Genomic DNA, 25,112 nt, shown 5'->3' with positions numbered 1-25,112 from the left:
CCTTAGTGAACCAATTACAACACTTTGAAAACACCTTTTCAGGGACATCCCAAGTTTCCATGGCTCAGCAGAGCCCCAAGACCCCATGCTCTGTTCATCACTGGTGACAGGGGATGACTTTTATCCCGATCTCAGCAAAAAGGACCAAAACGTTAACCTTTAATAAAGAAAAGCCATTACTAGTCTCCTTTTCTCTTTCTTTTTGATTTGAACTTAGGTTTGCAGTTCTAGAAGATGGGTGCTGGTGAGCAGGCAGATGGAACAAGAGAGAACACACACGGTGAAGCTGTTCGGAAGCAAAAGCTTTTAAAGGCCAAGGACAAAAAATACAATTAAAAAATAACACAGCTGTTACAGTAGTCGAGCTGCTGGCTGTTAGCCTCTGCCGGCAGGAGAGACTTCAGTGGGAGCACATCGCACTCACTTTACTCACACCAAAGACAGCCACCAGGAGTGAAATGACTCCAGCCGTCCTGTTTTCATTTCAAGCCCTTGTGTGTCATCTTGTTGTTCTTTCTTATTTTAGCACCCTATTTTTGCTCAAGGATAAAACATCCACTATTCCTGTGAATTTCAATGATAGTTCTTGATTTTTATATTTCTCCCCTTTGCTTCTTTTGGTTTCTATCAGCCATATTTGAGACTTTCCTCAGATCTGGTGATGCTTGGCTCCTGACTGCAAGTGGAACCTTCCAAGGAGCTGACTAAAGCTTCCCAGAGCTGTCAGGCTTCCTGGTAGGTGATCAGCATGGACTCTGAGGTGAACTCCACCCTCAGTTATTTGAAGTCTTTGTCCCTAGATCACCCTAGGAACAGTCACCTACTACCCTGTGTGAAAGGCTGGGCCCCATGTTCAGTAGAACTCCTTTTGTGCAGCCAGTCCAGGCCATGTCCTGGTCTCCTGAGGATGAACCTCAGGCTGCAGTGGGAAAAGAGCAGACGGCAGCAGAGGATCCACGGTCCGACTGGCATCTGATCCACCCTCCTGTGGAGCCCAACCTTGGTTGTAAAGGCACCCAGAGTCTCCCACTGCCAACGCAGGACCTGCCCCTGGAATCTGCTAAGCGTATCGACTCAACATCTGCCTTCCAGCTTCACAAGCTGTGCTGCCATTGAGTCCAACCCTGCTTATGGATTTATGTATTTTAACAATAGTAGAATTTTGGAAAAGGAACAAAATTTAATGCATATGTTAAGTCTGCCATGTTAACTTCAAGTCCAATCATTTGTTCTTTCGCAACAATCACTTATTAGAGCATTTCCTGAGGCTGAGACATACTTGAAATACTTCTAGGCAGTATGGGAGGTGGTGTTCAGAGAAACATTTGAGCAGTTTTAAGTAACCCCGAGTCATAATGGAGACATTATTCCCACTGTAATTTTCTCAGCCTAATTAGTTACTACCTGGATCCACTAAACTTGTTATTTTTAAAATCTAAAGTTACCTTACCTCCTGGATTCCACCCTTCATGCCACACATCCACATAAAATCATATGCACACGCACAGGCACATACAATAGCCTACAAAACACTGACAGAATGACTAAGTAATGTAAAAAACTATACAAATTTAAGTCAGAACATAAAGGTAGCAAACCTTTATCCAACATTTTGAAATTTTAGTCTAAAGACAAAAATAAAAACAAAAACAAACCAGGATATTACTATGCAATCCTGACTGGCCTGGAGCTTGCTGTGTAGACCAAGCTGACCTCGATCTCAAAAGATCTCCCTGATTGCAGACTGGTAAAACCATTCTGGAAATCAGTCTGGAGGTTCCTCAGAAAATTGGACATTGAACTGCCTGAGGATCCAGCTATACCTCTCTTGGGCATATACCCACAAGATGCCCCAACATATAAAAAAGACACGTGCTCCACTATGTTCATAGCAGCCTTATTTATAATAGCCAGAAGCTGGAAAGAACCCAGATGCCCTTCAACAGAGGAATGGATACAGAAAATGTGGTACATCTACACAATGGAATATTACTCAGCTATCAAAAACAATGACTTTATGAAATTCGTAGGCAAATGGAGGGAACTGGAAAATATCATCCTGAGTGAGGTAACCCAATCACAGAAAAACACACATGGTATGCACTCATTGATAAGTGGCTATTAGCCCAAATGCTTGAATTATTCTAGATGCATAGAACACATGAAACTCAAGACGGATGATCAAAATGTGAATTCTTCACTCCTTCTTTAAAAGGGGGAACAAGAATACCCTTGGCAGGGAATAAAGAGGCAAAGATTAAAACAGAGACAGAAGGAACACCCATTCAGACCCTGCCCCACATGTGGCCCATACATATACAGCCATCCAATTAGACAAGATGGATGAAGCAAAGAAGTGCCGGCCGACAGGAGCCGGATGTAGATCTCTCCTGAGAGACACAGCCAGAATACAGCAAATACAGAGGCAAATGCCAGCAGCAAACCACTGAACTGAGAACGGGACCCCCACTGAAGGAATCAGAGAAAGAACTGGAAGAGCTTGAAGGGGCTCGAGACCCCTTATGAACAACAATGCCAAGCAACTAGAGCTTCCAGGGACTAAGCCACTACCCAAAGACTATACATGGACTGACCCTGGACTCTGACCTCATAGGTAGCAATGAATAGCCTAGTAAGAGCACCAGTGGAAGGGGAAGCCCTGGGTCCTGCTAAGACTGAACCCCCAATGAACATGATTGTTGGGGGGAGGGCGGCAATGGGGGGAGGGTGGGGAGGGGAACACCCATAAAGAAGGGGAGGGGGAGGGATTAGGGGGATGTTTGCCCGGAAACCAGGAAAGGGAATAACATTCGAAATGTAAATAAGAAATACTCAAGTTAATAAAATAAAAGATCTCCCTGCTTCTGCCTGCTGGTATTAAAGGCCTGGGCTACCACACCTGGCTCACAGTTTTCAGATGAAAGGTAAGATGCAACTGAAATGGGAAGTTATCGTCTGTATGCAATTAGGTGTCCAACAGCTGCCATGCAAAATCTGAAACACATCTCATCTGTGACTTAAAGTCAAAGATGTATTGTTATTCCTAATACATCCAAGCTCACCAATAGTTCTGCTGTGTTCCTACAATCAAAATTCAATTACTTTTTAAACTTTCTGAATCTTGTTGAAGAAAACATAGACAATATAGTTACAATTTGCAATATAGTTACAACCAATTTCACTGTCAGGTCTATAAATACAAACCCAGGAACTGATACCAGGACCACATTCATTTACCACTGTTCCTGTCCTTGTCTGAACATCTCCACCACTTGCCATACTCTCATAAATTAAATTTGAGGCACAAATACCATAAGAGATCAAGGGAAATCACCATGTAGTCTCTGGAGTAGATGATGACCTTATAAACACTGTTCTTGCTGCTGAGTGACTACTAGTGGGAATCCACATACGTTTTTCTTTCTTCTTCAGAATATTCTGTTCTATGGCTGGCAAGATAGAGCAGCAAGTAAATTTTTGCAGCCAAGCCTGATGACTGTGATTCTCATAACCCACACCGTCAAAGTGGCAAAGGCATACATGCATACATTCACATACAAAAACAGTAATAAAAAGAGTTTGTTAGAAAAAATTGTCCTACAGCCAGGAATAGTGACATGTTTATAACTGTGAAGACATGGATCCCTGGGCCTCACTGGCCATCCATACCAATGAAGAACCCATCTCAATAAAGAAAGAAAGTGTTTGGCACCTAAGAGTATTCTCTGGCCTCTGCAGGCATGCATGTATACATGAATGTGCATACAGTATGCACATGTGCATGTGTATATAGATACAAACATACACTTATATATCCACATACACACATATAGAATATTGTTCTGTCAAAACTATTTCTCATGTATGTGAATTACACATATGACATAGTGCCCGTGTGTAGGACAGAGGACAGTGTCAGCTGTCAACCTGCACTCTCCACTTTAAGACAGTTTGTCACTGTATATGGCAAGCTAGATGGCAATGGACTTCCAGGAATTTTCCAGTCTCTGCCTCTCATCTTGCCATAGGCATACTGAGATTAAAGCTATATCCTGAGGCTGGAGAGATGGCTCAGCAGTTAAGAGTACTAGTTGCTCTTCCAGGACCCATGTTCTATTCCCAGCACCCACACAGCAGCTCACAACCTTTTTAACTCCAGTACCAGAGATGCTAACAACCTCTTCTGGCCTCTATAGGCACCAAGCACACAAATGGTATACAGACTTGCATGTACGCAAAATATCCACACATGGAATGATTTTAATTTTTAATTACAAAAAGGATATGCACTATCATACTCAGCTCTAAATGGGTTTCAACTAGGTCTACATGCTTACACAGCAAGGGCTTTACCAAACCATCTCCCTAGACCTGTCTGTTTTTGGGGTCGTTCCATGTTTCTAAAGCTAGTCTGTATCTCAGTGTGTATGTAAGGACTGGCTGGCCTCAAACGAGCATTCTCCTGCCTCAGCTGCCCAAGAAGTAGATTACAGGCATGTGCTGCCATGCTCGATTTCCAAATCTTACAAGATAATCAATGTCACCAAGGTCATTAAATTTCAGAACCATGCTGCCAAACTCAACCACTGGTCAGTCATAGCTGCTGGGCACTGAAATATGACAGCACTGAATTTAGACGAGCTGTATAGTGACATACGCATAGGATTTCCAAAGACAGAGTGAAGAATATAAAATCCCTCATTAACAATTTTATACTGATCACAGTAAGACGAGCTAACTAAACTACATGAACACTAACTCAAATTGCTAACAACTGCACTGTGTTGACGTAACTCCACGAAGATGAGCCACTGCTGTCTGCCTGCCCTCTCCTGCTTTGTCTCAGCCACTGCTGAATAGAGCAGCACTCTCCCTGCCTCCGCCGGCTCCTGTGCTCTGGCACAAACAGCTGACCTGACCTGACCTCATAGTCCTCACCTCCTCACCCGCCCACTGTACACGCTTGGTGTAAAGAGTCACTAAGACCCTCATCTTCTTCTCAGTGCCACCTCGGATTCTGTGAGGAGGAGCATAAGACAGACTGCTTATGTTAAGTCTAAAGTGGTTCACTTGAAATAATCTTTAGGAACTGGGAAGAGGACCGAAGTCCAACACCCAGCACCCACACAGCAGCTCACAACTGTCAGTAACTCCAGATGCAGGGGATTTTACCCAGACACACATGCAGGCAAAACAATTCACATAAAATAAAAACAAATAAATCATTAAAAAATAATTTTTAATCTAAGTCTCAAAATATGATATGGTTTGAGACACCACACTATCTTAAACATATATTCTATCTACAGGAAGCCAAACTAGACTTCTACTTTTAAAAATAGCTATGTTTCCTTTTAAATAATTAAGTTAAAATGAACGACTTAAAATATTGCACAGATAAAAGTTCAAGTGGTTAATGGTTAGGACATGAATGTGTGGTGAGGAGCAGCTAAGTCAAGCTTCTGAATGCAGCCCATCAACAGGTCAACACGGGCAGCTGTGGTTCACAACAATCACTGCGGCACCAGAGCCAGAACTAAAACGCTTGTCAGCCGACTCCATGCACGCATCCTCTGTCTGCGGCTCCTGTTCTCCATGCAGACCACGTGTGTGAGGAGGACCTCGGAGAAGCAGCAAGCACCTCAAGTGAAAAGTGGGCAGTGACACCAACACAGCACACTCACGGACAAACACCCTGGAGAACAGTTTACCACTACCTACCTTTGGGCCCGAGGAAACCTACGGAGAGCTTGCGATTATGAAATTAACTGCCTACTTATACTTCCACAGTCATACATTAGCAAAAGCCAAAATAAAGACAACAGAAGTGTCCTCAGACATTGCTAAATGTCTCCGAAGGGACAAAATGGCCTGTGTTGAAAGCACTCTCAGTAGTGATGACTAAAATAAGGGACTACAATTATTGTGTGCCAGCAACTGAAGACAGTGCTTCCAAAGTATCACCTCAAGTAACAGCGCTAATGCAGCCAAGCACAACGAGCTCTGCTCCTGTTAACAGCACCTCAACAGGTAAAGAAACCATAAAGTGTGAATATCCTAATCTAAAATTTTGAAGTTCAAAATGCTTTGCAATCTGAAGTGTTCCAAAATGGATTCTGAGATATTTCAGGTGAGGGCTCCTCAATTACTAGAATCTATCCAAATATTCTCAAATCTGAAAACCTTAAAATCTAAAACACTATGTGTGCGGGTGCCAGAAGTCAACCTCAGGTGGCACTCCTGAGGCCTCTTACTAGGAACTGGGAGTCACTGGTTGGATAAGCTGACCAGTGAGCCCAGGATCACCAGCTCTAAGACTGTAAACCACCACACTCGCTCTGCCGTAGTTGCTGAGGGTCAAGTTCACCTCTTCATGCTTATGTGGAAGCACTTGACCATTTCAGTACCAAGCACTTCAGAAGTGACACTGACCATGCAGTTCTACTGTATGGCTATGACACTGATCTCAGAAAGCAGGAGTAATTATTCTGTCTGGCCACCCGGGAAGCAATGGCCTGGATGTGATTGCGGAGCTCTCCAGAGCTGGGTGCCCTGGACGGCTGGCTGATGGCTCTCCCAAAAACTTCTTAGGGCAAAGCCCTGATGTTAACTGGAAGCTCTGTTGCACTGCACAGGGGTGGTGACAGTACAGTCACGAGAACAAGCTCTTACTAACCAACCACTTATGAGGTCAGATAACCTGAGTGCTATACAGAGAGGCACAGAGTATACATTTGACCCCCCCACACCTCCTGAGGCAGGAACTACTCAAATCACCTAGATGCGGACACCCGGATATACTGGGCCTACAATGTATCCTTTTCTGCATTTCATAATTTCCGACATGGAGATGAAGCTTCTAATTAATGGAATTTTGAATGCAAAAAAATGCAACAAACGTCGTTTCTAATAAAACCCAACTCTGTTTGACTCCAGATCTGACACGCTGGCACTTGTGTCAGATTGCCCTTCCCTCTGCAGAAGTGAAGAAATGTACACCTGTGCCAAGCCCTAAAGAGGTAATCTGATACATGGCGTGCTCGGGAAGTGGGGTCCCAAAGCCTGGTTTCCAATTCTGACTCAACCATTTACTGGGTATGATCATGATTGAATAAATCATAGCAATATGTAGCCTTGCAAGAAAAATTCAGTCATGCAAAACAAGCCTTGTTTTAACTTCCCAAGCTGTTACATTTTTATAAAGTATTTCCTTTTGAGTATTGTACTGTAAGTTAAGTCAAACTACATAAAATTCTAGAGAAATGACAAATCCACCCTGACTGCAGGATCCTGGTGAAAACTCTCTGGGCTTTTATCAAGGTCAATTTTCACTGTCAACTTGATGGGATTAAGAATCACCTAGGTGACATACCTCAGTGTACATTATCAGAGTGTTACAGGATATTTGATCACGCTGTGAACCCTGAAACTGTGTTATTTACTAAAAAAACCTGTTTCTAGTTGTGGTGTGGTTCAGCTCTTAGCAAATACCTTTGATCCCCTCTGGCTAGAAGGCAAAAATGACCTTGGTACACACCTTTACTCCCAAACAACAGAGGTAAAATTAGTTTGCTGAAGGAAGCACCCATGTTTGAAAGTGATGTCTAATTGAGTGGCAGACAAAGTGATGACTCAGAGAAAGATTTGATAGAATAGGATCTGCCCAATTCTTATGGGAAGAAAGAAGAAAGGAAAGTGACTTAAGGGGCCATGAAAAGAGAGAGGCAGTTTTACAGAGACAGGTTGAAGAGAGAACAAGCTAGATACAGGGAAAGATAGAATGAACCAGGGAATGAGAAGCCAGAAGATTAGAACAGACTGCCAAAAGTTAGTATGAGGCCAAGGAGAGCAATTCAGGAGAGGCCAAGAGAGAGACGGCAGATTGAGTCGGTCAGGAGAGAAGGCAGATTGAACCAGTCAGTTGGAGAGGGTTTTGAGCCAGAACAAGAGTTGAACCAGCCAGGAGGAGAAAGACTACGAAGGGTGAGCGTATTCAGTAAGTCTCAGAGGCTGAGATTCCAGGCCTAGGTTGGATTATAGGAGGAAAGAAGCTTCCAGGACTAGGCTTAGGTTAGCAGACTAAGACAGTAAGCCTGGCAGATGACAAACAGGCAGACAAAAGTTACTTTTACATGAGGGGCTTTCCAGAGGTGACATTACTTTCCTTGAATGTAGGTAAATAACCCCATGCCAGAGACGTAGTGATGTCTAGACTAAACAAGGAGGACAAAGTGTCAGACTATGATCATTGAAAATTTTCTTTGCTTTCTGGTTGGTACCGTGGACAAAGCTGCCCCTACCGTCATGCCTCCTTTGCCATGATGTACTGTTTGCCTCTGAACCCCAGACAACCCCTTCGTCCTTTGTCCCCTAAGTCATCGTTTGTCAAATAGTCGTAGTGAAGAGAAAATTAACTAGCACACCTTCACACTTAAAGCTCTAGCCCTCAAGAGTATTTCTTTTTCCCCCTCACTTCCTTCCAACCTCTTCATCCTCAAGGAAGCTACTGGCCAAGGCACCCTTTCTACCTCTCATTCCCAAAACTATCTTAGTTTGGGGCTATCAAGACAGTTCAATGGATAAGGTACATGCTGTTAAGCTTGCTGCCCTGAATTTGATCCTTGGGGCACACATATGGTGGCAGAAAGCCAACCCCTGCCAAGGGTCTTCTGCCCTCCACCACAGTCACACGCCCCGCAATCTCAGTTTAGAATCATGTTATGCTCTGTCACCATCCTGCATTTATTTCTATGCACTGAGTCCTTACAACTGAGTCCTTAGGTCTAGCATGCAGGCTCCTATTGAACAAGAATCATGTCTGTAGTTCCCACTCTATATGTCATTCCATGGTAAGTACTGGATAGCCAAGTATTTGTTGGATGAACGAATCTGTGAATAGAATCAATTTCAATATTCCAAGATCAAAATCTAACTTGTAGATGATGAGACAGAAACTAGACAGGCCGATCTCCTAACAAACCATTTAAGGTACTATGCTCTCCAGATGAACAGGATTGGTGGTGCTGAGGGGTCACAGGGTAAATGAATACACCCAGGCCATACAACCGCGCAGTGACGTTTCTCCCCGTACTTTGGGCCTTCTACCGACAAATGCTCCACCACTGAGCTAATCCTCAGCCCTCTTGATCCTCTTTTATTTTAAGAGGAGGTCTCTTAAGTTGCCATAACTAACCTTGAACTCACTTTATAGCCTAGGTGAAGAATGAGGTTGCAATTTTCCTATCTCATCCTCCCAGAGAACTGAGTTTTTATGTCTGCACCATTAGGCTAAAAATAGAAAGGAAGGAAGGAAAGAAGGGAGGGAGGGAGGGAGGGATGATAAAATTTTTAAAGACAAGGTCTCACTATGTAGTTTTGGCTGTTCTAGACCTTACAATATAACCAGGCTGCCCTTTAACTCATAGATCCATCTGCCTGCCTCCAGAATGCTATATTAAAAATGTACACCACCATACCCGGCCTGAAAATAAAAATGTTTAATAATATAATTTTAATATTTATTTTAGCTTAAAATTTTTGTAATTAAAAAATATTCGTAGGCAGGTGCTAGAGGCACAGATCTTTCATCCCAGGACTCGGGAGGCAGAGGCAGGCAGACCTCTGTGACTGCAGCACAGAGTCCAAGCCTGGGCTGTAGAGCAGTTCCGGGGCAGCCAGGGCTGCAGAGAGAAACACTGTTTTGGGGTGGGGTGGGGGACAAACAAACAAAAACTATCTTGGCCCACAACTTTTTACCTCTAAGGACCTCATTAAAGACAACAACAGTTACTGAAATTAAGCAAGAAGGCAGTTGTTCCCTAACCACCAATGACAAATTAACTGTCACAAACTCTGTAATGCTCTCAAATGAATTTCTGCATCATTCCAATTTTAGTATATGTGCTGCCGAAGCTAGCACTTAAATGAATTTCTATTTTAACTAATCAAAACCTGAGGGATACAGTAGCTGGATACTGTTAGGATACAGGTTACAGATGACTACTGGCCACCAGCAGGAACTTCCTCGGGATGACCATCTCTCCAGTCCTTGCCTCAAATAGCTTAAAAAGTGAGAGTCTCCCAGGCCTTTCCATTTTGCCTTTAAAGGCTCACAGCTAAATGACTGATGCTATCGCCACTGAGAAGTAAGACAGACAGAATAGCACCTCACAAATGCCTCTTAGTAACCAGCCAAAAGCTAATGATACTACACAGCTTGCCTAGAAGTACTGAGATTCAAGTCACTCTTCACTGTGAGCAATTATCCCTTCAAGATCATAGAACATAAAACCAAAGACAAAAAAGAACGGATGTGACTGGCACAGCACGGCTGCCTCCTCCAAGTAAGGAGCAGTCATCATAATCAGCCCACAGCGTCAAAACTGTCGCTCAGCTCAAGACCCAGAAGAGACGAGTTCTCGTGTTTATGCAGTAACTCAGCAGATGAGCAGGCACCCAACAAGCGTTTTCATAAGCACCTGTCACTAACCAGGCACCATATCATATGGTAGGAGCAAGAGAATGAGAAGATGGGCCCTGGCCTCTGCTCTACTAATTCAGTGTTGACATGGGAATCACAAAGCAGAGTCAGTAAAAAGAAAAGCACATTCCAGACAAAGAACAGTCATGTAAGTCACACTTGAGGATATGGAATGATCTACGATGGCTTTAAAGCAGATGGCTCAAGGGAGGAATGGCAGTCAGTCTACTCAGAATGAGAGGGATCTCAGGTAAGAGGTGGGAGTAATAAGGAAAGGCCTGAAGAAAAGTCAGGTACAACTGGTAAAAGAATTGGTAGCAGATACAGGAATTATGTGGGTTTGTGGGTGGGGAACCTAAAAACACAAAGATATAGGATCTAGTAATAAAGTGGTTGAAGTAATAGACTGCAAGGCCTAATCTGAAGAGGGAAAGACTCACTCACGGCCAAGGAGGCATCTGAAAGGCAACCTGAGGGCAAAGAACCAGAGAAACAGTCCAAAACACAGGAGCACAAGAGGGCTGTGCGTGGAGGAAAGCTCTTGTCTGGGCTTTACAACACTTACCTTCCCAAAGCTCTAAATTATAATTTTGTTGACTCTAATTATGAATAGGGACATCAAATCACAGTGACATTTGCAGTTTCTGTATTAAAGAAGTCACCACTATCTTCACATCCTATTGTTGCTGTTCCAGTGTCCTCAGAACACCATTCACTCACCTGCTTCAACGACGACAAATGGCAAACTCATGGACAGAGCCTCCTACTTAAGACATCAGAAAGCACAAAGTGCTAAATCAAACACTTACCTTGATAACTACGACGCAATATAATTGATTTCCTTTCTAACCCTAAGGGCTTTAAGAACACTACAGGACTGGTAGGATGGCTCAGCAGGCAGTAGTGCTAGGGTACAGGTCTGAGGATATCATCTGTGAATACAACAGGAGCCCCACAAAGGGACCTGAGTTCTCAGAAGTGAAGTGTCAGCTCCCTAGGGCTACTATTGTCTGCCCCTCTGACTCTCAACTGCAGAACACAGCCTCTTTACCTCTCTCTCCTCTGCCCTCAGTATTTCCATCTCAACTCCTTTGTGCTTCAAGGAAAGGACTGACTTTTTGACAAATCTGAAATCGTATCTTCCCACTCAAAGATATAAGTAACTGCAATAAATGTAAGTAGACTGAGTTTCTTCTAGAATCCCATAGGTGGGGTAAGTGTGACTGGAATAACTGAATCAGGAAACACTTGTAGGGCAGAGAGACCTCTGTGTAGTCAGTGAGGTCACTGTGCTCAATGGAAGCATCATATACTCAATTTCAATGAGTTCCAGATGGTACTTTTTAAGGAAGTTAAACAACAAAATATTAAAATACATTGCAAGCAAAGTTAAGTACTGTGCCAGGAATCTTCATTCTATTACACACAGACAGACAGACACACACACAGACAGACAGACAGACAGACACGCATTAGTTGAACAAAACATACTATATAGATCATGTGCCAAAACATTTCAAGGATAGAATCATACTTTCAAGAATCCTATGTGGATTGGACATGACAGTAGACAAGGTCAGGAAGGATGATGGATGTGACCTGTTGTTCTCCATAGGGGCCACTACACTGTCAGTGTTCTGCAGTTAGTCCAGGGTGAAGCCCTGAGGCTGCCTTCTAGGAGGTTTCTGTGTAAACTCGGATTACATCAACGCACAGGTGAGCCTCTTTGTCTGTCATCAGAGTGACTGCTCACTTTACAAGGTAGGAAAGAAGACACTCTGAGGACAGAAAGCAGCTCTAGTGCTGACTGCTCTACTGTATGGCAGTGTTGAGCTGGAAGTGGGTGGCACCTAACTATAACCCCAGCCTTGGATGGCAAGGGCGGGGGGATTAGGACTTTATTGGGTCATGTGAGCTACCTAAAGAGACCCCATCTCAAAAATGGCCCCCAAAATAAAAAACATAAACAGAATATTCAAAGCAATAAAGAAAAAGGGAAAAAAATTACTGCCTTTACCAAGTAAGGTTCCCTAAATGGTGATATGAACTGAATTTTAAACAGAGTAACTGTGGAGCAAGTTTTTTCCTCCTTTCCAGACCCAGAGATGCAACAATGATACTCTTTGGCCCAAGCTTAGCGCCTCCTGTAAAGAGCATACTGCACTCAAGCACTGTGTCTATGTGCCCCAATCTCCTTGTCTGTACCTCCCATAGCCACAATAACAAAAGACAGAATAAAACAATCACTCAAAATCAGAAAGGGCTGGGCGTGGCAGCATTTGTCTTTAGTCCCAGCACTGAGGAGGCAGACAGGTCATCTCTAACAGTTACAGGCTGCCAGGACTACTGAGATCCTGTCTCAAAACCAACCAACCAACCAACCAACAACACACACACACACACACACACAACAACAACAACAACAACAACACACACACACACACACACACACACAGTGGAGTATGGTGGTTTATACCCAGTGCTCTAGTACTTGGGAGATACAGGCAGAAGGTTAGAAATTCAAGGTTGTCCTTGGTATAGTGAGTTTAAGGCCAGTCTGAGATACATGGGATGATCGTGAACAAAAGAGCCTGCACTATCTACCTGAATTCCAGCAGCCTATCACACAAGGTTAGCATACTGACTTCTTCAGTTTCTGGAAAAGTTTTAAGCAAGTAAAGTTTTTCTTGTTCTCTCTTTTTTTGTATTAAAAAGATTAATTTTATATATGTGAGTACACAGAACCTGACTTCAGACATCAGATCCCTATTATGGAAAGTTGTGAGCCACCATGTGGTTGCTGGGAATTGAACTCAGGACCTCTGGAAGAGCAGTCAGTGTTCTTAACCACTGAGTCAGCTCTCCAGCACAGACTGTAATTTCTTAAGGGCGAGAACAGGATTTTCATTTCCAACATGTTTTGCTACTAGACTGAAGAAATAAACTCTGGACACTGGAGGATAGCCTGCACTCACAATGAACACTGTCACTTACCTCCTGCAGAGTCAGCAAAGTATTAAGGATAGCTGGGAGCGTGGTCTGGACAACTCCAAATCTATCTTCTGTAAATGATGCTGCTACTAAGTGAGACAGACCTCAAGAGGGGGAGAAAACAGAAAAGCAAAATTACAATTAGACAAACCCACCTGGACTATATCTATTTGGGAAGATGCTGATGGTCTGGATATAAGGGGAATTATAAAGAAAAGCTACAAAACAAAACTGGACACCAGATGGAACAAGCCCCAAAGAAGCAATCAGATGCCTTTAGCACCACAAAACAAAACAAAGAAACCCTGACAGCTGTGAGGGTTTACATGCCGTGGTCAAAAAGTCCTCCCCAGTCTCTGAAGTATCATGAAGGTAGTATGCATAAAGTGGGACAGTTCTTTGCCAATCAAGTTTTCACATTTCCATGAAAGCAACCATAAGGTAAAGATTATCTATTGGTTACACTTTATTTATATAGAAAGATATGGAAGATTCTTAGCCTCAACTTCTTTATGTACAAGAAAATTTCTACCCAAATCAAAGCCCATCTAGGCTTATTTATAGTTGTGACTCAGCGGGGTGGGTGCTTGCCTAGCAGTAAGGAGGCCCTGGTTCTGTGCATAGGACTGGCAGGCCACAGAGGGAGGTAAGAAAGCTATCCATATAAAACAAAGATAAAGATTTTCTGAAATTTAAGGGCTGAAAACCTAATACCAGAGCTGACCTTTCATGAACAGACTTCAAAATTAGCTGATTAAAGTCACAGTCACAGATTACAGTTCAAAGATACTACTTACCTTCTAAAGCCCAAATATGCATTTGGGCATCTGAAAAAACAGCCTGAATGGAGGCCTCTGGATGCTACAAATAAAACAAAAATGTCTAAGTAAAGTCCCCTGAGCAAAAACTGCCAATGTACCAGCTGTGTGGTCTATAAACAACAAGGCTGACAAATGTCTCCCAAATTTTAAACTCAAATAATTTCTTATCAAAAGATTAAGTACAAGAGAACATCCAAATTTACTGTGTAACCCTAAGTTTTTAAGTATCTCAGAATCTCATTTAAAGTAAGAGTTGCCTGTGATCAGCCCAGCTCAGGAAATCAGCAGAGTGATCACTCAAAGAGAGAGTTATTAAAGTTCTTTTTAAAATAAAAGAACTGCCTAACTAGAGTTACATTTCATAACCATCTGCTACTTTCAACCCAATTTTAAAAAACAAAACCCTGTGACTTTCTTTAATTTGGCCTGGGTTAGACATTATGAAGCAGCAACTGGCCCATCTAAATAAATGCTGGCAGGACTAGGCTGCACAGGCTTATAATCCCAGCTACTAGGGAAGCTAAGGCAGGAAGATCTGAAGTTCAAGGCCTACATGGACTAACTTCAAGACCAACTGCAACTTATTGAAAGCATCTGGAAACCCACACTAAAAACCAGAACCCTGGTGCTGCAGGTGTCTTGCAGGACTGGGCTGTTACCACAGTGCTTCTCAGCATCGTCTACACTCAACAGCTCTTGCGGAATGAGAATAAAAGAGATTATTACTCACACAGGGAAAGATTTTTCTGCTTGGAGAAGAAACATTCTTCTTCCATAAAATGCAGACCAAAGCCACACCTGAGAGGCCCAGTATTGGGATTACAGGAGGGAATTTAAGGGACAGTGCACGGCATGCATATGGCACTTAGAGTAAGCTTGTTTCCCCGGTGGAAACCAAGAACTGCAGTAAACTTCAGAGAATTCTCATCTTCTTGCTGAGGGATAAACCCTTGTTGCTAGATGGTCATAGGTAGACTAGTCTTTGGAAAGGCAACTGATCATTCCACAGACCTTCCCTTCCCCTGGAGTGAAAAAAGCAATGTGGAGAAGCTGAAATGGCTCGTGCTTGGTCACCTATGCATATCCAAGTTGTTCAGTTCTTTCCCCATCATTGTTTGGCTTCAGAGAGTAAAATGAACAAGGAAAACCTTTGCCTGTGTGTAGAAGGCTCCGTTAGCCACGTCACTAACACTGTAATACTGCCGTATACACAGAAAGGTAAAGCTCGACCACCAAAGGCACAGTCCTCTGCCTGAGAAAGGACTGACACAGAATAGCTACATCTAACTGAAAACACAAATAAATCTTTAATTTCTACAACTCAGATTTACTGCCCAGAGACAGCAGAAAGGGCTGTTTGTTCAGATTTTTGTGCTTGTGGCTGTTGTTGTTGTTGTTGTTTTGGGGGGTTGGTTTCCTGGGACAGGATTTCATAAGTTGCCAGATCTTACCTCCAACTTTCCATCTTCCTGCCTCAGCACCTGGAATGCTGGGATTACACATGTAAGCCACCATGCTGGGACATAATACAACTTTGTGGCCTAAAATACAACTTTTTAATCCATCAAAAATTCAACACCTATCATCTAATTTAGTCTGCTCCCCCCTCTTTTTTTCCCCCGGAGCTGGGGACCGAACCCAGGGCCTTGCGCTTGCTAGGCAAGCGCTCTACCGCTGAGCTAAATCCCCAACCCAGTCTGCTCCCTTTTTAACAGGCCACAAAGATGTGAGCAGGGAAATGAGCCATCGAGCACCCCAAAGCTGGACTGATCACCAGCCAGCATGGAAGGGTCAATGCTGAAAATCAACACGAAGCAGACAGCAGTCTCGGGGGACCACCACCGAGGCAAACCCCAGGAAGCCACGGTGGCATGTATGTCTAGGGAGAGGACTCGCAGGGAGCGTCTGTAAAGTCCCTAAGTCAGGTCGTCCTTCCATCCCACACCAATCTCCCCACTCCCATTCACAAGGTGGTACCTTCATAGCCTTACCTTACTGAAAAAGTACATTATCAGCACCCGTTTCGACAAGAAATTCTTAATCTGAGTTGAAAAAAAAGAAACACAGCTATACTTTCAAGTCTACTCAAATGGAGTACACATTTCTAAGCTCTTCCTGGAGAAGTTTTCTAAACTAAAATGTAGCAATGAACAATATTTACAACAAACTAAGTGAATATCTCTGTGCTACAGGCTGGATAACTAAGATAAGCCATCTTACCTTTAACTCTGTTCCCAAGCACATACACTGGACACACAATTAGATCCTTGCCATAGCAAAAGGAAATCTAAGCTGTCTGGGTAGTCTTTTCGTTGTTTTTGTTTTTTTAAGCCTATTATTTTTTTTCTCAATTTGATACAACCGCTGGCCCTTTAACACCCCAACCTCCCTAAGACATTTACTACAAGGTGACATTTACAGAAAATAAGTTTTCTCTATTAGGCTCTAAGCCCACTGCCTTGTTCTCCTCTCACCCACAGCCACAGTAAACCACAGGGATGTAGAAGGCTGAACGGGTCTCACATCAGCTCCTTTAGTCCATACTAACCTCAGCAAACAGGTTCCTTTTTCTCCCATTTACGAAATTAAGATTCTTTAGTCCTTGACCCCTCAACTCCTAACAGGTGCAGGTCATTTTCTCCCCATTAAAAGCAAAGCCCTTGAGAGACTGGCTTCTTTGGAGGTTCCATTTCCTCTCCTAACTCCTCCTGATGCAGCCTCCTCTACACAAGAGTTCCTGTTCCAGGACAAGGAACAGACAAGATGGCTCAGGCCTATAACCTCAGAAACAGGACTTCAAAGACTGCCTGATTAGGATACAGGGAAAGTCTGAGGCCAACCTGGGCAACTGAGGAGATCCCGATCCCAAACAAAATAAAAATGAACTGGGATGTAGCTCACTGATAGAATGCTTCCCCGTGCAGGTCAGACTCTGGGATCCATTTCCAATAGCGGACCTGGTAACACACCATTCCACTCTCTGGCTGAACGTCACTCCCACCATGCTGCTGCTGCTCCTGTCACTGTCCTGCTCTGGGAAACGTTCTTTTCTCGCCTCAGTTGCTGCTCCTTAGACCCCCTTTACTATTGCCTCTCACCTTCTTGACCCTCAGTGAGTGGAGGGTCCAACTTGAGCTCATCCCTTCTAGAGCCGCACTGAAGAGCACTGAGTCTCACAGCTTTGAATACTGTCTGAACCTCACGGCTTCCAACTATGTTACACACACATGCATCTAATCTTCACCTGCTCTCTACACAGGAACCTCAGATTTGCCATTCCAAAGGTTAAACTTCAGCTCTCCACTTCACCACTGCCAAAGCCTTGAGGATCAGTGGTAAAGTGCCCCAATCAACTGAAACTGTTAGTCAGTTCAATGCCTCAGGCCAAAGTCTTAGAGGAAACACTGGAACTTTCTCCTGAATACCAAAAGCAAATTAAAGCAAATCCTGTTACGTGGGTATGAATACATGTATCCAGGCCTTGCTTGTACCTTACAGTTGCCATCACAATTCTCGTGACCACACCTACCACTCCCACTACCTGACTGCAGTGGCTGTAACACTGGCTCTCAGCTTCCATACTGCTTAGGATTCAAACTTGAGATATGGAAAGTCTCACCTCAACCCTGCTTTAGAAAAGCTCCTTCACCTCTTGCTCTCTTTTGCCCTCTCCCTCTCTTACTCTCAAACCCTCTTCCCCATCTGTCCCTTCCACCCACCCACCCCCGCCACGAGCTCATGGCCGGCCTTTCCTCCTCCTCCCCCCCCTTCCTTCTCCTCTCTCTCTCTCTTTCTTTCTCTCTCTCTCTGCCCCTACTACCCTCTTAACTCCCCTTCCCATGCCCTGAATAAATCCTATTCTATACTAAAAAGAAAAAGAAAAAGAAAAGCTCCTTCACAATTTTAGAAACATTATAGCACCCTACATTCAAAACAGTATGGTGGTTTTCTGCCTCATTGGAGGTAAAGGCCAGTGTCAGCACCATCCAGTGCAGCCAGAACTCTGGTTCCTGACACCTCTCTGAGCTCACCCCTACCAAGCACTGTCCCTACCATCGTCCGTCCCTGAACTCTAGACATGCTAGAACCTCCTGTGGGCGTGTGCACCTTCTATCCCTCCGACTGCCCAGTCACTGTCAGCTTTCCCTCCCATGAGACTTCTCTGAGCAGTCCACGTAACACTACCCACCCCTGCCCTTAAGTACTGTCTCTAACCTCATCTACTTTCCCTATATAATATTGAATATACTAAATTTCTCTTCTTTGAGTATATTGTCCCCATCGTGGACATGACCAATCAGGATGCAGCTTAGAATTAAGTGTATTTCGGCATGAAGCAACTTTTGCTCTTAACAGTTGTCAGAACAGCCCTGACATTAATTCAGTTAGTAACACTCTAAATTTTAAAGCTATTAGAGTAATATACTTGCTTATTCATCTACTTCCCCTACTAAGACATAAACATATGGGAAAGAGCTTTGTTTTACTTGCTGTTTAGACCAGAGCTTAAAATTCAACTATCTCTTAAAGAATTAAGTTATGTGAAATGCATATAATCCAAAACATTCAACTGTGGGTGATTTCCTGAGTCAATCTGAGCTGGGAGCATAAAACAAACAAAAAGCTACAGCTGTGAGAGCCTTCATCTCCCACTGGTTCATATAAAATAAACCCACGAATGTGCCCTCCTACCTGCTCCCGTTTATTCTGAATCCACGAGTAGAGCACACTGGGCTGCCTCACTGTCTTGCCCTCAGCAGTGACAGAGGCACAAGGAGAGGGATTAGAGACTGCAGACACTTGCTGATCTAGAAACAGAATGATGAGGTGAGAGTGTGAGCTGTGTAACCTACAACTGTGCGACTTCGAATCTGGAAAGCAAACAGCCCTCACCAGAAGTGTGAGTCCACAGTCTCGGCCCTCTTCTGACAAGCTGAGGACTCTGGGGAGATCCACAGCAGGTGTTTACATCAAAAATTCCAGCCATTCGGTTCACTACACTGGAGCCAAACGGAGTCCCAAAAGGACTTGAACCGTCAGGTGTACTTAATTTTGGAGAAAACAATGAGGTTTTAACTAATGGCGGCACGGAAGGCATCTGGCTAGGTTTTGGAGTCTGAAAAGCAGTTTCTTCTGTAACAGAGCAAATGCAATGCTGATAAGGAAGCTTGGCCCAGGCAGGCAGCACACGAGGGTTCAATTTCCACACCCCAACCCCTTAAGGCATTAAACCAAAGCACAGTGGAGGGCTTCCGTTCAGGTTTAAATCCCAATGTCCAGATTTTATTTTTGTAATCCAGGAGCCACAGGAGTTTTAGATTTGTTTGTCATGCGCACTAGTACTGTGAGTGTATGCTTAAGAGCAGGCATGTGTGGAGATCATAGGACAACTTTTAGAGTTGGTTCTCTCCTTCCACTGTGGGCTCCAGGATCAAGGTCAGTTTGTCTCACTTGCAGAGCATCACCGGCCTGCAGACACCTTTGTTCTGTGGCATCCCTTGCAGCATAGCAGCTTCATTTCCAAGCTCGTTTTCTCTAAGCACTGAGTCAAATGAATTCACCATTTGCATGGTACTGCATCAGTCTGGCTCTGTGCTCCTACGCTAACTACTAACTGTACACGTCAAAGTTATGGAAACCGCTAAACATGTATGCTTCCCACATGCCAAGTCAGGAACTCACTACTGTCACTTTTCTAGGAGCAGACACATTCCCCACCCCCTTGTTCAAGACTGGGAGTCACCTGGAGAACTCAGTCTCTTGGGTTCCACTGAGTATGAGGAATACATCCGCCCATTCGTAGCAGCAGCTTCTTGGTAGAGAACCAGCTTCTGAGTCATATCATTTAAAAGACTCAAACACTCCCTCGAAATAGCAGTCCAATTGTGGGGATGTCCACCTATGGTAGCCAAACAACACCTATTAAAATATAAAAAACTCCTGTATTCCTTCCCAAAGCTTGGGGTGGGGGCAGTCAGCAAGAAAAGCGCCGTTGACTTTATGCCACCAGTCAAGCTATTATTGTTACTCACATCATCAAACATAGCAATTTAAGAACTGCTTGGCTCAAAAGCCTGCAGGGGAAACTTGGTATTTTACCCTTAAGAAGCTCTTAAATTGGTTGCCAAAATTAAGCGAAGGACTAGGCAAGGTTTTTTAAGACCAGATTTATTTCACTAGCAATGCTTAAGATTGTTAAGTCCGTGAAAAAATGAACCAGGGCAGTGAAAACTCGGATTATGACGATAGCTCCAGGGGATGCTGCCCCACCCTGTCTACTCTCCTTCCTTACATTCCCTTCCCAGGAGCTCCTCCCAATCAACAGTTGCACTCTGCACTCCCCAGTCAATCATGATCCACATACAGCAAGCAGAGCCATCCAAAAGCAAATAATCCTTACATTTTAAACAGGCTATTCTGAATAGCATTGCTTAATCCGTAACTGACTACTCTGGACATCAACCACGCCCACATCCAACATACTCATGCTAGCAGTGACTACTTAACCCTCTAAGTTACAGCACCAAATGCTTGTTCTCAAACACATCTTTAATAATGGCCCCACTGCACATGAGCAGAGATAGTAGCGATTTCACCATAGAATATTATTATAACTTCTGTTTTCTTCTGATTGCTGCTCACCCTTTATGGTGTTAATTCATACATTTTATCATAGGTATACAGGTAATATATGCATTAGGAAGTACCAGATACAGAGGGTTCACCACCATCCCCAGTTTTAAGCACCATTGAGAATCTTGGAACATGTTCCGTAGATAAGGGAGAGACCATGAGTAAGAGCAGTAATCACGTGGGATATGCTGCTGCAGCAGGTGGATCTCTGAGTTTGAGGCCAGCCTGGCCTACAGACCTAACTCCAGGGTATCCATGGCTACACAGGGGAACCCTGTCTCAAAAAAGCCAGCATTTGCTATTATATCTCTAGGAGTGACTTGCCTGTTTGATAAAGATCTTTACTTTTTTTAATTTTTAAAATCTATTTTAAACGTTAGTATACCAAAAAAGGCACAAAAAAAAAAATTTATACACCAAAAAAATTTTTTTCTTTTTTTTGGAGCTGGGGACCGAACCCAGGACCTTGCGCTTGCTAGCAAGCGCTCTACCACCGAGCTAAATCCCCAACCCCAAAATTTTTTTTTATACACCAAAATTTAACACACAAATCTACAAGTCAATTCTTCATACTTGGAGATTTTATATATGTGCCATTATGTTATTTAACATGAACTAATAGTTCTCATTCTTAAAGAAAAATAAAAAATAAAAAACAAAAACCCCCTCATCCGTCTTTAATTTCCCAAGACCTTTGCCCACTAGAGTTGTCACGTGTTCCATCATGTGTTAAGAATAGCAGAAGGCACTGTAAATTCCTCCCATCTCACGTCATTCATTCCCTCGTCACATGATCACTCTTAAACACACTCCTTTAGTACCACGTACAGGGACCATCACCTAATACACAAGATACTCATCAGACTGAGATGTAACTCAGGACAACAGGAGCTGTATAATAATCCAATTAAATTTTAATCACATGCCCCAGAACAGTTCTCTGGCAAAGCACATGCTAACTTGTCAGCTGCTTGAATAACAAAGTGCAGAAGATGAGCCCAAGTGTGACAGAAAAGCACAGCAGCCACTTTTCTCCAGAGTACCAGCATGAGATTTCCCACACTAAAAAGAAAGCAGCCCTGATCAATTATATTTTTATATAGCTGGATTTCATTTCCACATCACATTTAACTACAGACGATCTTTTACAGTCTGGGAATTGGCGAGCTTTGGAAAATGATTGAGAGCTAATTAGAAAGCAGATGAAAGGTTACCCAGGCTCGTTCCCACCGGGGATAGTGCTAGGGCTGTACCATTTCTAAGCCAGGAACATGGATGGTGAGAATTCTGGCAAAGTCAGTCTTGAGCTCGTACAGTCTTGGCAAGTACAGTAGAGAACGCCAGGCCTGCCAAGATCACCCTCAGTCACTATCAGATCCAGTTTCTGCCTAACTTTTCTTCTAAGGGAGGCAGAGTAACCTAGCAGGAGCAGGGAGCTACGTCTACAGGGATCAGAAGATAAATCTGACTCCAGTCCTTACTCCCACCCAGGAAAGAAGTCGCCTGGTTTTTAAGGTCCTCAACAGCACTACCAGAGCTAAGATTCTTAGGCTGCTTTTCTCTGTTAAGACACTGCACAATTTCTTCAGATTCAGGTATTTAAGAAACTGAAAACAATGAATATCCACAAATGAATGTTTTTCCTACTCATAGCAGTGTGACCGCTTGAGCCATGTGAGATTCAAGTCCAGTGTTCATCTAAGGATGCAGGATGTGAGGTGTGAATGAACTGTACCTCTCTTCCAGAGGCTCTGGGGCACTGAGCACACACAAGCCCAATTGAGTCTGACTCTCAGCAATACCTGGTTGGCTGAGGCTGAAAACTTCTTGCCTTCGAGAAGGAGAATACTGAGAAAGCAACATCAGGTCCTGTAAGGCCAAATACTAAAAGGAACAAAGAAAGAAAGACTATTAAAGCTTTCACAAAAATCATACCATATGTAAAAACTAGATTCATGAAATAACCAAGGAGAAAAGAACATTTCAGAACCACAACCTTCCTTTCTAGATTGTACAACACTCCGGCCTCCACCTTCCTCCACACTGTAGGCTCTGGCTGCAAGAACTACAGAGCTGTACTTCCCAGGTCTGCGGGGTTAACTCCAATATCCTCCTCCTGTGACTTCCTGTGCCCACACCAACACACTAACAGTTCTGGGTTGTGGCACCCGGGCCTGCTGCTTCATCTGCTTCTACTCAGCAGTGCGAGGCCCACAGGGTCAAGGACATCGCTTGGCTCACTACGGCTCTGCCCAAAGGCAGGGAGGGCCCAACACACAAATCACTCTGCTACTGCTCTTTACTAAAATCCACCTCCTCTACCTGGCAAGCCTCTGTATGTCTTCAGAGCATCAGTCCTGAGCAATTTGGTGCAAGGACCACAGGGAATCGGTGGTGTCACTGCTCTTCACTGTCGTGTGTGTGTGTGTGTGTGTGTGTGTGTGTGTGTGTGTGTGTGTGTGTGTGTGTGTGTGAGAGAGAGAGAGAGAGAGAGAGAGAGAGTGTGTGTCATTGTCCTACCCAACACAACCCACAGAACCTGACACTAACATTCTAATGAAGATTTAGTAAATGGCCAAAAGAGTAGCTAACACTTTCTAGCAATCAGTTGCAATAGCTCATTTTCCTACTTGTTTACACTTCTCTAGATTGTGTCAGAAACATAATTGTGGGTTCCAATCATTTCTTTTAACTAATTTTAAAGTACTAATCCAGCTGGGCATGTCAGAACATGCCTGTTATCTTAGCACTTAGAATGTAGCTTAGGCTAGAGACTTGCAAAATCAAGTCAAACCTGGCCTACATAGCAAGATCCTGTCTCAAAAACAAAAAAATATAAACTAACTAAGGCACTATGATTTTTAACAGGTAAGACATATCCTGATACATTTAGATATCCTTTACAATTTCAAATTGCAATTTGAATCAAAACAAAATTTTCTTTTACTTTGACTTGTAAACTTCTTTTACAATTATAATTTGTTTTAGAATTAACTTGTATATCAATGCACAACCAAGCACACTACCTTTGACCACAAACTCTGCATGAATAAAGCATGTCCTGACCCAGCAATTTAAAAACACACCAGTGTTTCTGCTGGATTATCAGGAATGGTTCGTCGCAGTTATGCATTTAGATGCCTATCACTGCATCTAATGCTTGAGAGATGTGCATCTTATGCATGTCTTCTACAGACAGCTAGTGCCAATGGCCTTCACTACTCAGGAAGCTGAGACATAGGACAGCATGGATCCAAGAGTTAAAGACATCCTGGGAAACAGACATCCATAGCTGGTGCATGACTTTCATATTTAATCACCTGAATTTAAAACAAACAAAACAGACTAACAAATAGGTAATTTTCACAATACCAATACTAGAAGATTCTGCACTAGTGGTTCTCGGCTTTCCTGATGCAGCAACCATTTAATACAGTTCCTCATGTTGTGGTGACCTCCAACCTTCATTGCTATTTCATAACTAATTTTGGTACTGTTATGAATCGTAATGTAAATATCTGTGTTTTTAGATAGCCTTAGGCCACCCCTGTGAAAGGATCATTTGACTCCCCAAAGAGGTCACAACCTACAAGTTGAAAACCACTATTCTAGGCCCTCAAAAAATATATCTCAATGCCTAGCTATGCTAACTATGACCTCTAATTCTGAAAGATAAGTCAAAGATAACTGTAAAGCGATAAGATGCACATTTCTGGTACCTTTATGATGAGTGGGGGATTGCTATTTAAGACTTTAGGAAGGCATTCATCTGATTCTTCCGCAAATGGTGGCTGAACAGGGAACATATAAGCCTGTTGGATACAATCAGATACAAAGAAGTGAAAAGAACTCTTTTCCTGGGGCTGGGGATTTAGCTCAGTGGTAGAGCGCTTACCTAGGAAGCGCAAGGCCCTGGGTTCGGTCCCCAGCTCCGAAAAAAAGAACCAAAAAAAAAAAAAAAAAAAAAAACCTCTTTCCTGGCCTTGTTATAGTCAGTAAGCACTGGCTGACATTACAAAGAAACAAATACAGTCAAGTCAACCTCTTCAGTGCGCCATGCAAAAGCACTGTTTAAAAAGACCTGCTACAGTGTGGGGACTGGAGAGACGGCTCAGCAGTTACTGGCTACTACTGCAGAGGACCTAGGTTTGAGGACCGTACATGCCTGGCTTTAACTCCAGTCCCAG

At 43.4% G+C, this 25,112-nt stretch overlaps 1 protein-coding gene across 5 annotated transcripts in view; it reads right to left on the bottom strand.

Annotated features, from left to right (window-relative positions):
• Ndc1 (NDC1 transmembrane nucleoporin) overlaps positions 1-25,112 on the bottom strand; it is a 46,922-nt gene that overhangs the window by 5,582 nt on the left and 16,228 nt on the right. For 3 of the 5 annotated variants that reach the window (NM_001025023.1, XM_063287973.1, XM_063287972.1), the window contains exons 9-16: positions 24,645-24,737; positions 22,728-22,809; positions 20,036-20,191; positions 19,186-19,425; positions 18,985-19,100; positions 16,284-16,334; positions 14,269-14,332; positions 13,475-13,575 (exon numbers count right to left, since the gene is read on the bottom strand). In NM_001025023.1, coding sequence (NP_001020194.1) covers positions 13,475-13,575; positions 14,269-14,332; positions 16,284-16,334; positions 18,985-19,100; positions 19,186-19,425; positions 20,036-20,191; positions 22,728-22,809; positions 24,645-24,737 — 903 coding nt within the window. Of the gene's footprint in view, positions 1-13,474; positions 13,576-14,268; positions 14,333-16,283; positions 16,335-18,984; positions 19,101-19,185; positions 19,426-20,035; positions 20,192-20,221; positions 21,371-21,456; positions 22,810-24,644; positions 24,738-25,112 lie in introns of those variants that run through there. The other 2 variants (XM_017593491.3, XR_010066421.1) reach the window with 2 other exon arrangements.

The sequence above is a fragment of the Rattus norvegicus genome, chromosome 5, assembly GCF_036323735.1.
Source record: "Rattus norvegicus strain BN/NHsdMcwi chromosome 5, GRCr8, whole genome shotgun sequence".
Classification (NCBI taxonomy): Eukaryota; Metazoa; Chordata; class Mammalia; order Rodentia; family Muridae; genus Rattus; species Rattus norvegicus.
The sequence above is the reverse complement of the archived record's forward strand: the minus strand, read 5'-3'. Positions and strand labels throughout refer to the sequence as shown.